At 41.0% G+C, this 15,696-nt stretch overlaps 1 protein-coding gene across 1 annotated transcript; it reads right to left on the bottom strand.

Annotated features, from left to right (window-relative positions):
• Positions 1–271: 271 nt before the first annotated feature.
• On the bottom strand, positions 272–15,508 carry sympk (symplekin). Its single transcript, XM_017699392.2, has 27 exons — positions 15,374–15,508; positions 14,852–14,956; positions 14,103–14,168; positions 13,956–14,009; positions 13,789–13,862; positions 13,218–13,344; positions 12,833–13,082; positions 10,590–10,760; positions 9,999–10,238; positions 8,009–8,160; positions 7,634–7,784; positions 6,806–7,028; positions 6,547–6,697; positions 6,118–6,353; positions 5,270–5,351; positions 4,976–5,089; positions 4,750–4,897; positions 4,378–4,538; positions 3,971–4,079; positions 3,393–3,493; positions 3,151–3,241; positions 2,897–2,998; positions 2,285–2,472; positions 1,789–1,965; positions 983–1,093; positions 671–853; positions 272–591 (listed from the first exon to the last, which is right to left on the bottom strand). The coding sequence occupies exons 2-27, from the start codon at positions 14,948–14,950 to the stop codon at positions 397–399; spliced, it is 3,756 nt and encodes a 1,251-aa protein (XP_017554881.2). The 5' UTR covers positions 14,951–14,956; positions 15,374–15,508; the 3' UTR covers positions 272–396.
• Positions 15,509–15,696: the final 188 nt, after the last annotated feature.

Genomic DNA, 15,696 nt, shown 5'->3' with positions numbered 1-15,696 from the left:
CACCACAGGCTCACTGAGCTAATTCCAGTTACTAGTCTAACAAAAGCTTAGATCTTCTGAATGTGATTGGCTAAGAGGGCACAGCTTTTATGAGCCCACTTCATTAAGTATACCTCCTCGTTTCTACCATGGACTGTATATACAGCCTATGATATCAATACTCTGTCCTTTTTATCAGCTCCTCTTATGATATAGGTGGACTTTGTAGGTCTACAATTACTGATTGTAGTCCATCTGTTTCTCTGCATACTTTAAAGTTATCAACAAAAAATGGGAGGAAACTGTACAGAAGATATTTTATTTTTCAGACGAGACTTTTTTTGGGAATGATAACACAAAATTAACGGTTGAAACAGTTTGCCTTAGAGTTACTGAGGGCCTTGTCAGTGCATTTACTCAGTTCTCCTCCTCTCTGCTTATTTCAGTATCTGCTGCTGCTGCTGCTGGCTCAGGTTCTGCTATACGGTCCTCCAGCCCATCTTGTGGCTGGTCACTTGCATCTGCAGATTCAGTAAAGGTCTGCTCCATTGGTTCCTCTGCCTTTTCCTGAGGAATGTCGTTGGGCCCCTTCTCAGCTTCAAGTGCTTTAATCTGCAATGGTCAAAATTCAGTGTTAGCCCATAAACTGGTGATGCACTGTAAACTTGAAAGCAACTACACAGAATCTTACTTGTGTTGTGGCTTCATCAGCTACTTCCAGACATTCTGGATCTGCCTCTCCTTCCTCCATAGGTTCCTCCTCTTCCTCCCTTCTGCTCAATCCCAACTGAGGTGCTGGCTCATGAGCAGCAAATACAGTTGGGGCTGGAGTTTCTGCTTGTGCTGCAGGCATTACAACTTCCTGGAGATGCATCTAAAGAAAAAGAAAACAATAGTTTGTAAATAGATATTCAAGTGAAAAATATGTATCTGTTTTATAAGCGGGATATGAATTCCCCTTATGTTATCCATTTATCCCTTTAGTTTAGTGTTAAGGTTTGACCTCTCTCTCCTCCACTGCCTCCGCGTGGTCACTTTCAGGCTGTGGCTGAGGCTCCTGCATTCTGTTGGTAGCTTCCAAAATAGCGATGATGGAGGATGGGATGTGTGCTTGCTACAGAGACACAGACGGTGTAGAAAACGTGTGTTAATGTGCACCAAACAAATTTAACTATAACTTAGTTAGAAATGTATGCACAAAACACGTATGAAAACATCTGTTTGCATTTGTAGAATTCAATCTTTCTACCTGATATCATGGTTTCCTCTTTTGAACATCATATTGTACAAACTGCATCAGAAGAAGATTCTTTCAGCTGCTTGCAGCAGACTGGACTAGATAGGAGTGAATTGCTGACTAGGGATGGGACAGTTACCCGTTTAATGACATACTGTGGTACAAAACCCAACAACTATATTTCAAATTTTAATAATGCAGATAAATGCATACAATTATGTCTTTATAAAATTTATGGTGAAATTAAATTCCCGTATTCTTACATCCTCTTTGTAAAGTGCACGCCACAACAATGCAGAGCAATATATAGTGGCAGAGGGCAGTAAACAGCTGTACAGCAAGTGACTATTAATATTTCTTCAAATTGTGGGTCATTTTTTATTTTAGTAAATAATCTCGGGTACATGTAGTGAAAATCATTTCAATGTGTTCTTGATGTGCTTTATGAACAAACATTTTCAGTTTCTGTTTTAACAAGACATTTGAGATATTTTGGTAACCCAAGACACTGACATTGTCATTACTTCTCTCTCTCTCTCTCTCTCTTTTTATCTATTTACTTTTTTTTTTACCTGGTGCGGGGTGAAAGAGCGGACGTGTTGCAGGAGAGGCTCCCTCATTTCCGGACAGCGCTCAAACACACTGGCCAGCTGTGCAGGTGGCAGCTGCAAGAGCACAGAGTAGGACTGTGGCTTGGTGCGCTGGCAGCACTTCACAAAGCCTTCCCACACCTTGGGATACTTCCACACCTACATACACCCAGGAAATTGACAGCAAAGGCTTAAATCAGAATACGATGAGACTAGAATTATGTAAGAAAAGTGTTCAGTTGTGAAAGAAAAAAATAATTGATTTTAGTTTTTATGAAGCCATTTGCTAAATTCTAAAACCTCCACTGTGATTAACCTGCAAACATGGCATATACCAAGCATTGCAAACACCTAGAAATGGATATATTGTAAGTCCATTAAAACTGACAACAGAAACGTTAGCAATTTCATCATTCAGTGCTTCCCTTCTGCCACAATAAGGAGTCCTAAAGAAGCATTAAGGAATTGCACCACACACCTGTTTGGGGATAAGGCGGGTGAGGATGTTCATGACGAAGCCGCCCAGGCGGGGGTACATTGTGAGCGACTGGATGACTGTTCGCATGAACAACATGGGGAGAGAATTCTGATCCATCAACTGCTGCATCACCACAGCCAGGACCTCTGACGTGTAAACGTTCTTCTCACCAAAGCACAGGTTTGTGGCTTTGGGAACAAATGTGTGCAAAGAAGAGTGATATTCAGAATCTAGTTTATTTAAATGCTACAGAGTATTTTAAGTACAATGAAACAATTACAACTAAGCTAAATATAACCACTTTCAGTAACGTATCCGGTGTGGCTGAAAGATTTTAAGGATTGCATCATACAACTGAAATTAAGGTTTTTCAAAACATCAAAGGCAAGGTGTGGCATCAAAACAACAAAATATGAAATGGGGAGAAAGAAAGAAAGAAAAAAAACAACAACAACAACAACAACAAACAACAACAAACAACATGAGCCTACTAGGCTTGATAAGTTTGAAAGAAACAGATTTCCTTTTTTTTGCCACATCAGTAAACACTACTATCCAGCACCAGTTGCGAATTAAACATGGTTGAGAAGCTTATATAAAAACAGCTCTTACCCTTGATGATGGACTTCATGTCACACTTGGTGGAATCGATATTGTGGAGCGAGATAAGGAGCTCACCAGGAGTCAAAGGAGACATAGAAGAACTACCCTCACCTAAAGAGTAGAGGTATTGTGTCACAGAAATGTAATTGATCAAGTAATCAAGCTAAAGTAACAAGAAGCTTCTATAGCACCCCTACAACAAAGCAAGTGAACCAGCAAAGAACCATTTCCTTTAAAACACCAAAAGACTAACACATCCTTACTGTGTTGTGTGCCCAGGAGACGGTTGAAGACTTCTTTGACTACTATGGGATTGAGCTTGATAAGTTTGGGCAACGCCTGGATCACCTCTTTCTGTTGAACACAGCCAAACTACCGTTAGGCGAGCTACTGCTACAACATTACAGCCATAAGCTAAAAAAGATATAACCTCTACTGAGGAGCACTGGCATTCAGTTTGAAACTGCACAAGACAAAATGTTGAGAGAATACTGTTGCACCTCACCTTCTCAAGGCCGTTAATGACTGGGATAAGGAAACGAACATCTGGCACTCGCTTGTGATAAAGATCCCTCACTCTCTCCACCAAGTCTGGAGACGGAGGTACTGCAGAGAAAGAGGCAAACTAATAAGACGGCCTGCTACAGATTAGTTGTGTCCACAAGCCACAAGTTGGTTCTTTCATTGGGAGATTAAGATCACCCGCAATACCACAAACGTCCATGACTAGGAGTCCTAAAGAGAGGACAAGAATGGCCTCTGCTCCTCCTCATTATTCACTATGATGCTAGCCAACACTGTTAGGTGATAACATCAGATATATGTAAAATAAAGAGCTTGATATTTAAAAAAAAAAATCACAACAATGGATTTTTCCAGAATGGGTTGCTACTGAGCAAGCTAGAGGCTATTCAGATGCATTTTTACAACCCTACTACAAACATATAGACAGACCCATCATCTTGTTTAAAACAAGTACTTTAAACACACTGAAAACAAGCAATTTGCTGCTTGCACATTCGTTGCTATGAATAAAAGTATGTAACACAACAAAATATCCTTAATTAAATGCCAAGATTGTACCTTTGTCAGTCAGAATGTGGAGACAACGAGTGACCAGGGTCTCTGCCCCCTTGGGACAGTTCTCCACCAGCAGCAGCAGATCAGGAGAATTCATACCCATTCCTCGGATCTGAAGAGCAAAAGTAACAGAACAAACATGAACGAAACACCTAAACAGGTATAAGTTTGCTGCAAAAAACTGAATAACTAAATAATTAAATAAATAGGTACAACACTCTACGGATTAAGTATTGCACAATGTCAAGTGTCTGACTAAACAAGAGGGTAAAGAAAGTGGGAGGAAGTAGGAGGAGTGGAGGAGCGCATGGAATTTGACAGAATTACAGTACGAGCATAGCATTACAGCAGCATTAAAAAGGCTGGAGCACTGGAGAAAAGAACAGAGTGAGAGAGTAAGGAGGCCTTACAGGCTGCTCTATGACACGGAGCACGCTGCGTTTTATATCAGCGATGGCCTCAGTGTAGACGGCAGCTAGTTCATGAACCAGACGATGGTTGAGAGGTAGAAGGGAGAGGTACAGATAAAGGCACTGCCTCACTGTTTCCTCTGTCCAAGGAGATGCCACCTCTGGAGACAAAGCAGAATCATTTTCAAGGATTACTTCACCCATAATGTAATGATAATGAATGGGAGCCAAGAGTTTCATTTACATTTTCATACAAAAGTCCCCAAAATGCAGGAAAGTGTCTGTAATACTGAATATTCCAGGCCAGGACTTTGACCTTAAACCTGGATTATATGACAGATGTACGTGAATGTCAGAGATATTTCTCCAAACCTGTGTCATCTCCAACTCCAAACAGTAATGAAGGAGGGTTTGGGTGGACAAGCAGCTGCATGTAGTTCAGAGCAAACTTCTCAATGTATTCTCTCAGGTGATCCTTCTCATACAAACGCTTGATGAAGGTGAGGGCGGTGGAGCGCACCTAAAGCATATGCAAAGTAACAATCAATCACCATACAGACATTTGAAGCCATTTAGGGGAAAAACAAAGAGTGCTAACCTTTTCTTTTTCGTGAGAGCTAAGGTCTAGCAGAACGTGAAGGTACTGGAACTGCCTGGAAGGGCGTTTGAGTATGAGCTCTTTCAGAGTGGTCATGCCCAGGTAAACGCGAGACTACAACACAAACACACACCATCACCACACAGAATCTGATGCTACTGTGGAAAACTTTTACATGCTATAAAAAAAAAAAAAAGGACAATATCGAAACCATTAAAAAAAAATAATAAATCTCACGCATGCATTGCAACCATCTGCTCTGACTGAGAAGTTTGTTATGGTAGTTTGTCTAACCTCATCTTCACAGTAGCGTCGGATCACCTCCAGAGCAGACTCTGTAATAAGAGGAGCTTCCAGCACCAGCTTGGTAAACAGCCTACAAGAGAAGAGAATACACTGAGGGTAAACAAAGGGTAACAAGTATTTCATTCATGCAAATAAAATAACTCAGAGCAATGCTTCTGTGAATCAATTTCCAGAAATCTTGAACAGCAAGTAGACAACAGGGCTAATTTCATGAGTGGGCATTTAAGAGCCATTCAATGACATCTTGAGCTCTGGTATGATGCAGATCTTCACTGCTATTCAGTTCATTGTAATGTTATTCATTTCAACATGTAATTTTTGTCAAATTATCAGAAAATAAACAGCATAATGTCTATGGGGACAATAGAGTAACACTGACTATGTGTAACTATTAAATGGTTTACACAAGGGACACTTGACAGACGTTATGCATCAAGCAGCAGGGATGTAACTGCTGCAACAATTACAGGTGGAACAAAAAATTTGAATAAGATGCTTAATTTGTATTCATTGCCTTGGATGACCAACTTTTCTGGTGTTGAGGGTGTTGGATGCCTTGGCACAAACTATATATTTTTTTTATATTTTATTATTATTTTTTATTGTCAGCCTTTCATGTTTTTCAATCAAGTATTCATGTGCATCAGTCATAAGAGGAGCCATTTACAAAGCAGTGTACTTTAGAGAAAAGTACATTAAGGTCTCATAACAAACTGTTACAATTGAAAATATTTGACACCGCTGAAGCACCACATTCTTACTGATACATCATGATGCATCACCTATTATTAATCTATACTCAGTAATTGAGCTATTCCTGAATCTGTGCAACTTACCCATCTCTCTGTTCAGGCCGCTCCTGCAGGCCAGATAGTAGTGCGAAAAGGCAGTGTTCGTAGCTGTCCAGCGAGCCCGAGGGTAGCTGGCTCAGGTACTGGTTGTATTCCTGGTACAGCAGAGAAAAAGCCAGGTCACTCCGGGCCCGCATATCCTCCAGGATGAAATGCAGCATGTCGTCCTTCATTGCTCCTTCGAACTGCGTCATCAACCTTGCCAACAGCTTCACACGAACCTGGAAAACAGACAACTTGGAGTAAACAGAGCATGCATTGTTTTCTGGTGGAGATATATCCTGCAAGCACATATATTTATATATGTATACAGACACACACACACACACACACACACACACACACACACACACACACACACACACACACACACACAGTAGAGCTGATTGGAACAAACCCAATAAGCCAGCTTACGTGTGACATTCCACTACGTGCAATGGCTTTCTCTGCTTGAAGGATGCGCTTGACGGCCATGTTTGTTAATTTCTCAAGTTGTGAATCAGACAAGGGCTGGACTACATCACCTAATCGGAAGACCTTTTTTCGTCCGCTACTCCCAGGTGCTCTGTTTACAAAAACAAATAGAGAATTGAAAAAAGAAGCATATAAGAAAATCTATCATCTCTGGTATTCAAAAGTGCTTAATGAAGTGAGAAGTTAAGGAGATTTTTACTTTGGCTGTGTGGAGGGCATGATGGGTTCTGGAAGTTTCTTGGCCTGAGGTGTCTCCTCAGCAGTTGGGCTCTTATAGGCCCCCACCACAGAGATGGCCTGTCCCAGAGACACAGCAGAAACTTTCCGGATAATGATGGGATCTTTGGAACCAGACTCCTCCATACTGGCTTCACTCTCTCCCTCTTTCCCCTCTTCATCTCGTGCCCTGCATTGCTCAAGACCTGAGAACAAGAAGGAGAAAGAAGAGATGATTTGTTACTGCAGAACAGTGCAAGGCAACATTTTGTTTGCAACAAGTCTACATTAACAAAAATTGTGATACACTACAACATTCATATAACACCTGCAGTTATTCCAACAGATTATAGGAAGCACTGAGAGTAATATAGCTTTTACTGTTGCACTATAAAATGCACTGATGAAACTTTAGAAAACTTAATGATTATATCAATTGATTAATGCACCCAGACAGGAGGTGGATTTATCAAATATAAAAATGTTGCTGATTGAATCTAGTGATAGCATTGAAGTCGACAGCTACCACTATAAGGCCACTATTAGAGCAGAAACTGCCTGACTGGATATTAATGGCGTTACGTAATTAACGCAATTTAATCATTTAACAAATCTAGTCTAAAATGCCCAACACTCACATTTCTTCCTGTGGGGCTGACTAGGAACTACAAACAAAAATTTGGAGTTTTTTTTTTAACACAAAGCTTCAATATCTGTATCAGAAAAGAAAAGGTGGGATTGGGCCACGTTTAGGTGCAGTCCAAAAACAGCGCAAAATGAGTGACAACACCTGCATCTCTCTACACCTCACCTGGCCCAAGCCCGGCTGCAGTCATCTGTGTGGCCATGAGCCTGGCCAGATGTTTGATCTGAGCATCCGTGCCTGCTGACTCCACTGGTGTGTAGGTCGCCTGAAAGGAAGCTGGCATGGCTTCCGGCAGGTAAACCATACTAATGAGCACCTGAAACAGGAGAAACGGAAGCACAAAGAGACGACATAGATAATTAATCTCACATTACTTATATGTGAAACATAAAATGGCATGAAAAATTCTCTGATGACTTCAGGCATACAAAAATGCTTAAAACACGCAAAACTGCTTAAAAAGGCACTCACCTAAACAACATTTGTGGAGTGAGAACACAGTTGAATGAAACTAGTTATGAATGAAGCAATAGAGCATACCAGGTTGGCCACATTCTCCGATGTGAGCAGAGGGAGCAGGAACTCAGCAGTGAGGTCTATAGCAGACTGTGTGCCTGTGGTGGATGAAGGCTTAGGCACAACAACAGGAGCTGGTTCTTCTTTATCCTCATCATCCTCAATCAGAGTGGGTTCTGTGAGACAAGCACAATTTTGTTATATTCAAACTGAGCAGTCATGAGCTAAACACTGAGAGAAAACAAGATCAAAGAACTTAATCCCTCCAAAAGCTACAACACAAGTTGTACTTCTACCTCCAACCATATGTTCGGTAAACCCAATCAAACCAATCAATCAAACAAATTGAACAACAGTACATCTTGTACACCACTTTCCAGTGGAAAGGGGGCTTTAACCTCATGAACATGACGGGTTCGGTATCAGAACAAAAAATAAATAAATAAAAGAGAAGCTGTTCCTTTAAATCTGTCAGCAGAGGAATTACATCGTGTGTCTTCGTTTTCAGCAATAACATGATTTCATTTTTTTGACTGGCATGCCCTTTTTATTGGTTTGTCTCATAGTAACAATAAATCAATGAAACGGACATAAAATTGATGTGTGACTTACACTGTGATTCATGTGCTTTCTTGTTCAAAAAGGTAGTTTGTGACAAATTTTGAAACATCATAGAATTTCTTTTTAACACCATGTCAAAGTTTGAGGTTAGTGTGATTACTGATGCTGCGTTTATATGATGCTGAAAAAGCATTGTAAGCTTTGCCACAGTGACAAGCATTACCTATAAAACTGAATAAGAGGAGCGCTTTAGCAGTGTTTACTTTTTTTTTTTTAATTAAAAAGGGACTGGGATGCTCTGGTACAAGGGCTGAATGGTTTGAGGGAAATATGTATTTGAGATTTTTCCGACTGCTGCTATAATACTAATTTAAATGAGATTTTTTTTTCTATAAAATAAGCTCAAGGCTCACTTCAGTCTTTCTGGGTATGAGAATTTTGAAACAGAACGTAACGTGCCAGACTGCCAGTCCACTAGCTCTGGATTATTAGGTTTCATTGGTAAAATGTTAAGATATTTATGATGTCAAACACTGATTCCCCACAAAGTTGGAAGCATACAATTGTTCAAAATGTCTTGTTCTGCTGAAGCTTTCAGATTTCCTTTCACTGGAACTAAGGGGTCAAGGCCAACCCCCTGAAAAACAACCCCATAGTATTATCCCTCCTCCACCAAACTTTACAGATGGCACAATGCAGTGAGGTAGGTAATGTTCTCCTGGTATTCGCCAAACCCAGACTCGTTCATCAGAGTGCCAGATAGAGAAATGTGATTAGTCACTGCACAGAATACAATTCCACTGCTCCAGAGTTCAGAGCCAGTCCGCTTTACACCACTCCATTGGCACTGTGCTTGGTGATGTGAGGCTTGCACGCAGCTGCTCCACCATTGAAACCCAAGCCATGAAGCTCTCGGCGTACAGTTTTTGTGTTGATGCTAATGTCGGAGAACGTTTAAACTCTGCAGTTATTGAGTCAGCAGAGAGTTGGCAAATTTTATCCACTATGTGCCTCAGCACTCAGCGACCCACTCTGTTACTTTACGTGGTCTGGCACTTTGTAGATGTGGTTCCAAAATTTCTCCACTTTTAAATAATACCACTCACAGTCAATCATGGAATATCTAGAGGGGGGAGAAATTTCTCCAACTGACTTGTTGCAACAGTAGCATCCTATTACAGTACCTTGCTCAAATGCATTGAGCTTTGTAGAATGACCCATTCTTTCACAAATGTTTGTAAAGGCAGACTGCATGGCTAGGTGCTTGATTTTACAAACCTGTGGCAATAGGACTGAATGAACCATCTGAATTCAATGATTTAAATGTGTGTCCTAATATTTTTGTCTATATAGTGCATTTCCATGGTTGATTTTGACAAATTAGACCTTTGGCAAAACCATCACCTTTAGAGTATAAAGCCATTGTATTATAAACATGATCCTCTCAACTCACCTATCTTTATCCTCTTGCCTTCACTGTAGGGCTCATGACGGGGTCTCTTGCGGGGCTGGGCAGCAGCAGGTACGCAGCGGGCTATGTCACCCTGGGCCATGCCCAAATCCAGGAGCAACGTGGAGATCTGGCTGTGGAAGTCCATGCTGCTGGGGTGTCGCAGTACAGACACCAGGTGCAGCTTGAGGTTCTTCCGCACGCTGCTCACCTGAGACTTGGCCAGAGTCGGGGGCAAGTTTGCTGGGAAAGGCAGAGGTCAAACAGTTACAACTCTGGTAGCGATTAAGCGTTCATTTATGGATGGTGTGCTAACACGTTAAAAGGCCCATGCAAGACAGAGATATAGTTTTCAAAAGATTTTATGAATTAAATGTGATTTCAATAAACTACTTTTAATGAAAACTACTAAAAATTTTAAATGATAAAGTGATCACAGTTGGCCATAATGGAATTTTGTAGAACAACTATTAGTCTACAAGCTGGTTCATATCACTGTTTATTAGCAAACTATTTTTTTGTCTCATACCATCATATGCAGTATTGCCCTGCACGACTCCTACCATCATCTCAATTACTTAAATCTACACTCACCATGTAGAGTCTCGTAGGCCTGCACCACCTCAGACATGAACATGGGCCTTTGCCGGGCCAGCGTGGCCAGTGAGCCCAGAGCAGTGGTCAGATTAATGCTAGAGATGGCAGGGTGTACCATGAACTTCAGGAGCTTCTCTAGGGCTGACTTCCCCTCCTCAGAGAGAACATCTGCAGGGAAAATGAAGTAAAGATAACAAACAAAGTAATAAATGATGGCATCCTCAAGTAGTGCAACTATTTTTACCCAACACAATGCAAAACAATGCAGGTGCCTATTGGTAGAGTTTGCGCTTAGCATTCCTCCTCCAAGTGCGCTGAGCTGCAAAAGAAGGACATGGTAGCTTTCACCTTCTCAGCTTGGCAGAATTTTGTGACAAGAGGAAACCTAGCAAATTAATGGACTGGTAATAAATTGGAGAAAAGGTTGTTTAAAAAAAATCAGCTAAAGAAGAAAAGTGCCGGCATTTTGGTACATTAGTTCTCCTCACAAGAGGAACATCCAAAAACAATGTGTTATTGTGTATTGTTGTTATTTAAGTGCATCTGAATCATTTGGGTTGACCAATTTATTCACTCACTCATTATCTAAGCTGCTTATCCCCCTAGGTTGCATCATGATGTGGACAAGGATGATGCTGAACAGATTTACAAATGTCAAAATCCAATTTTCAAAATCTTAACTGATAAAGAAACGTTGAGGGAACGAAGTGGAGAAGTGCAGCACCCGGACAGTCTCTGGCGTGCACACTACATTAAAAGCTAGTGCAGGGGTTAATGTTAATAAGAGTCATTTTGCCTTTTCAACAAAAATCAAACCGCTTTAGGAACCACCCTCTTTACCATCTTGGCTGTACATAGGTCTCAGTACATGCTAATGTCCTAGCATAGGATAAAAATGATAAAAATATAATACAAACAAAAATGCAGACTTTCTTTGCTCTGCTTTAAGTTTTAGCTCAGCTGCAGCCACTTTTCTTGCATCACCAGCAGGAAACTTTTTTACAAAAGTAGAACAGTGTTTTATAAAATGTCTCTCAACGTTCTACTTTTTACGAGGCTGATATCAGATTCTCATTCGCCAGCTTCGTTTGAATTTTCCCGTTCCACCTTAAATGCTGCATGAGGTTCCAGAATGTAACTGCTGTACCATTTAAGGTGGAACGAGAAAATTAAAAGAAGCTGACTTCAGCTTCACTGTTTTTTTTTTAGTGTTTGACAGTTTCATGATGCAGATTACATGTATCAGGAAACCAGCTAGAGTGCTTATAAATGCAAATAAGTCTATTTTTCGACAAATTATCAATGTTTGTCTCAAATCTTTCTCTTTGCCTATTTGTTAGCTACTAGCTTGGTGAATCAGCAGTTATAGGCTACATTAATTTTAGTGTTTAAGACCATTTATAGTTAAAACTGTGTTTGAACAATCAGCAGAGCTTTATTTTACTGCAAAATCCGATGCCGCAACAGGCCAATAAAGAGCTGCAGGTTGCTGACCCCTGAGCTAGCGTAATGGAAGCATTCTGGCTTATATGATGTTAAAGGGGAAAAAAGGACCCTGACAGGAGCTACACTATACGCAAGTTGCGTCCCACTAAACTAAAATACGACAAACATGAGAAACCAACTCAGAAAGGGCAAAGCAAATTTCCAACTCTACCGCAACTTTTATTGCCAAGGATTGTCATCTGTTCTCCGTCATTGAGAACCAGGGCTCAAAGATATTTAACTGACACAGCGACCCCCCCCCCCCCTTCCAGTCAACTTGGCACATCACTTCCATATGATTTATTAATAAAAGATTTGGGAAGTAAATTCTTTATGGACTATTACCAAATACTTCTCATCGCAGCCCTCTGAATCGTAACCTAATCGAACTGAGACGTGCCTAGAGATTCCCATCCCTAGTTGCGGAGGGTGCTGTAGCCTATCCCAGCGCTCACTGGGCAGAAGGCAGGAAACACACTGAACATGTTGCCAGTCCATCACAAGGCAGACGCACGCTCACACCTAAGGGTAATTTAGTATTTCCATCTAGCCTGACTGCATATCTTTGAACTGTGGGAGGAAACTGGAGCACCTTGAGGAAATCCACGAAGACACGGGGAGAGCATGCAAACTCCACACAGAGAGATCCCTGGTCTCCCAGGCACCCAGTGATTTATTTGATTACTCTTGATTTATTTATTAAAACATAATTTAATAATTATGCAACACACTGTCCAATGTCCATCTCTACTCACCGTAGCGAATGTAGGAGTGGTCTTTTGGAAGTCTGTCAAGGCTGATGTCCCCCTCCTGCTTCTTAGGTATATCTGAGTCAGGTGTTCGTGGTGACAGGGTGATGATGAGGGATTCAGTGAATTTGATGGCGTGGGTGCGAACACCATCATTGTCGGAATCAAGCAGAGCCAGAACCTCCTCTTTCATATGAGTCACCATATCCCAGCATGCCTCCTGCATTTCAGATACACTTTTCGAGCGCACCAGCCACTGGCAAAACAAACCAAAGCAATCAGTCACTCATGTTACAGGGTAGCCAATGACATCATGGAAGAAAATGCTTAAAAAACAATATGGAAAAACTCTTAGATACTGAACACAAAATCCACTGAAAATGGCTAGTACCTGCAGAGCCACTTTGTACAGCTGAGTGAGTGTGAGGATGGCCTTCTTCACAACGTTCACACTCTCGTCCTTCAGCAGCATGTTCAGATTCGCTATCAGCTTCAGCAACAGCTCATTATCCCTTTTACTGAAGGGGGAAAAACCCAGATCACTTTGCAGTGCAGCCCATCAGACCAAAAGTATCCACTTTTTTTCAAAGCTCAAAATTTTAAATTCACATAAGAGAGAAAATCAAAGATTTGAAAATTAAGGTTAAAAATCTGACTTATTAATACACATCTTTAGTGAAGAGAGTTAGTTCACACCTTTACTGTAAAAAACACTCATTTTTTTGTTTCTTTACTTCTATTTTTTTTTTAACTGAAAGCACTGGGAGGCAGATCACTCCTATCAGGAATACTGACAGTGCATCAGTGTTATGTCAAGTAATAGTAAGAGAACCACCAATGTAACTTAGTAAAGAGAAAAGGTAGGACATCATGTGACTGTATATTTTTAGGGAGGGTATAATTTAGTAGTCCATGCAACATGGAAATTATTGTTTCTACTCCTGCTGCCAACTCCAACTCACCATGCCTCCTCGATGAAGCCAATGACAAATTTTCGCACTTCAATGGACTTATCCGTCTGAAAGGCTATCATCTCCTGAAAAGAGATGCAGAGGGATGACATTTTGGTTTCTGCTTCTGTTTAGATCCCACTGCTATTACAGTAAGCTGAGGAGGATACTGTACTTACATCCAAGAAGTTATCAAGTAAGGAGGGATCCTTATTAATAATCAACTCTTGCACCTAATGGCCATAACAAACAAATACAATAAGAATAAAATCTAAACATCTGAGTATTCGACAAAAAAAAACACATTAGACAAGAGATGCAGTTACCTGTTTAAGTGCGGTAAGTTTATCATCAGTGGACATTAAAGCAGCCTGGTTCAGCAGATCTACGACCTATGAAGCAAATGTAAGCGACAAAAACATTACACTCAGCTCTGAGTAAGACTTTAACCAAAATAACCTGCTGAGAATGAAATTAATTATTTGAAAGATTCAGTTTTGTATAGAGATAAAAAAGGACTGATTTCGTGTTCTCAGAACAACTGACTGTTCAGGGACTACTTGGAACTTAAAAAGCAGAAAATGAAACAAACTTTTAAGCCTGAACTTTGGATTCTTGCAGGTTTCTTAGAACAACCTAAAATTAGTCACAAACAGTGTGAGCTTTAATAAAACCAAAAGGGGGATACATTAGTACAATCTCATTTTCTTCTGACACTGAACAATGAGTAACTTGTAATTAAAGCAGATTTTTTACTGGAAATTAAGTTAATTAAGTGCGGTCTATGGCTTAGTGCACAGTTTGTGTCTAGTAATGGCATTAGGACAGAGAATCCCCGAAAAGTTAACCCAGGTGTATTTCAGCAGGAAAATGACCAAACTGTATTGGACAAATTTGATGTGGTCCAGTCCACTGCTACATAACTACAATCCTGTACTTAAATAAAGGTATAAGCTGGCGATCCTTCGTAAGTTGAGTGTGTTAGATCAGGAGGAACAGTAAAACGTGTAGTGCAGGTGGTCTACAGGACTGGGGCTGGGAAGCAGTGGTTGAGGCGAAGGGAGCCCTGCAGTACCTTTTCACTGGTGGTCATATCGATGGCTGCATCCTCCGCGCCAGTGAAGAACTGCGATGCAACACTAGCGTGCTGCCTTTCTCCGGAGCCTGACGCCATTCTGTCCTATTCAACAACAGCAACAACAACAACTCACTAAAAACACGAACGAGACGCTCAAAGGCGCCAGAACTGACCTGGAGCACCACTTATGCGACGTTAGTGCGCAAAGTTCGATTAAGACGGAGCTGAATAAGAAACTAACTTCCATTCCGAGTAAAATGCGAAGGTTTTAGCATCAGTGAAACAGTAAAACAGTGACCGTGAGAAGCAGATATTCTGTCACACAGCAGAAAACTACATTTACCAGCCAAGCTAAGCTAACTAGCTGCTAAAACCGAGTCCGGCTCGGTTAGCTGCGCTAGCACAGCGGTGCGCCACGCTGCTGCTTTACTGCTGTCTCACTGACTAGTTCCTGTCAGCGTGATGGGGCGGTTTAACGGAGCGGTTTAAGAGCAAAATGATCGAATTACTTTAACTTACTTATTTTAACTGATTTCTTCGTTCTACTGGCAACGCACACAAATCACAGGCGCCATTTTGAACCTGCATGGAACTGTGGGATATTACGACATCAGAGCCTGTGGTTGTTTCTTCCGTGTTGTGTTTCTCCGAGAACTTCACCGCTAATAAACCAGCTCTATACTCATAAACCGGCTCTATACTCATAAACCGGCTCTATACTCTTAAACCGGCTCTCTACTCATAAACCGGCTCTATACTCTTAAACCGGCTCTATACTCTTAAACCGGCTCTATACCCATAAACCGGCTCTATACCCATAAACCGGCTCTATACTCATAAAC

This window comes from Pygocentrus nattereri, chromosome 23 (genome assembly GCF_015220715.1).
Source record: "Pygocentrus nattereri isolate fPygNat1 chromosome 23, fPygNat1.pri, whole genome shotgun sequence".
Lineage (NCBI taxonomy): Eukaryota > Metazoa > Chordata > Actinopteri > Characiformes > Serrasalmidae > Pygocentrus > Pygocentrus nattereri.
Note: the sequence above shows the minus strand (reverse complement) of the source record. Positions and strands in the feature narration are given on the sequence as shown.

Coding starts and splice junctions, on each gene's coding strand:
- sympk (XM_017699392.2), bottom strand. CDS start 14,950: ATGGCGTCAGGCTCCGGAGAAAGGCAGCACGCTAGTGTTGCATCGCAG. Junction 6,354..6,546: donor CACGTAGTGGAATGTCACAC/GTAAGCTGGCTT, acceptor TCTGTTTTCCAG/GTTCGTGTGAAGCTGTTGGC. Junction 4,539..4,749: donor TGGAGTTGGAGATGACACAG/GTTTGGAGAAAT, acceptor CTTTGTCTCCAG/AGGTGGCATCTCCTTGGACA.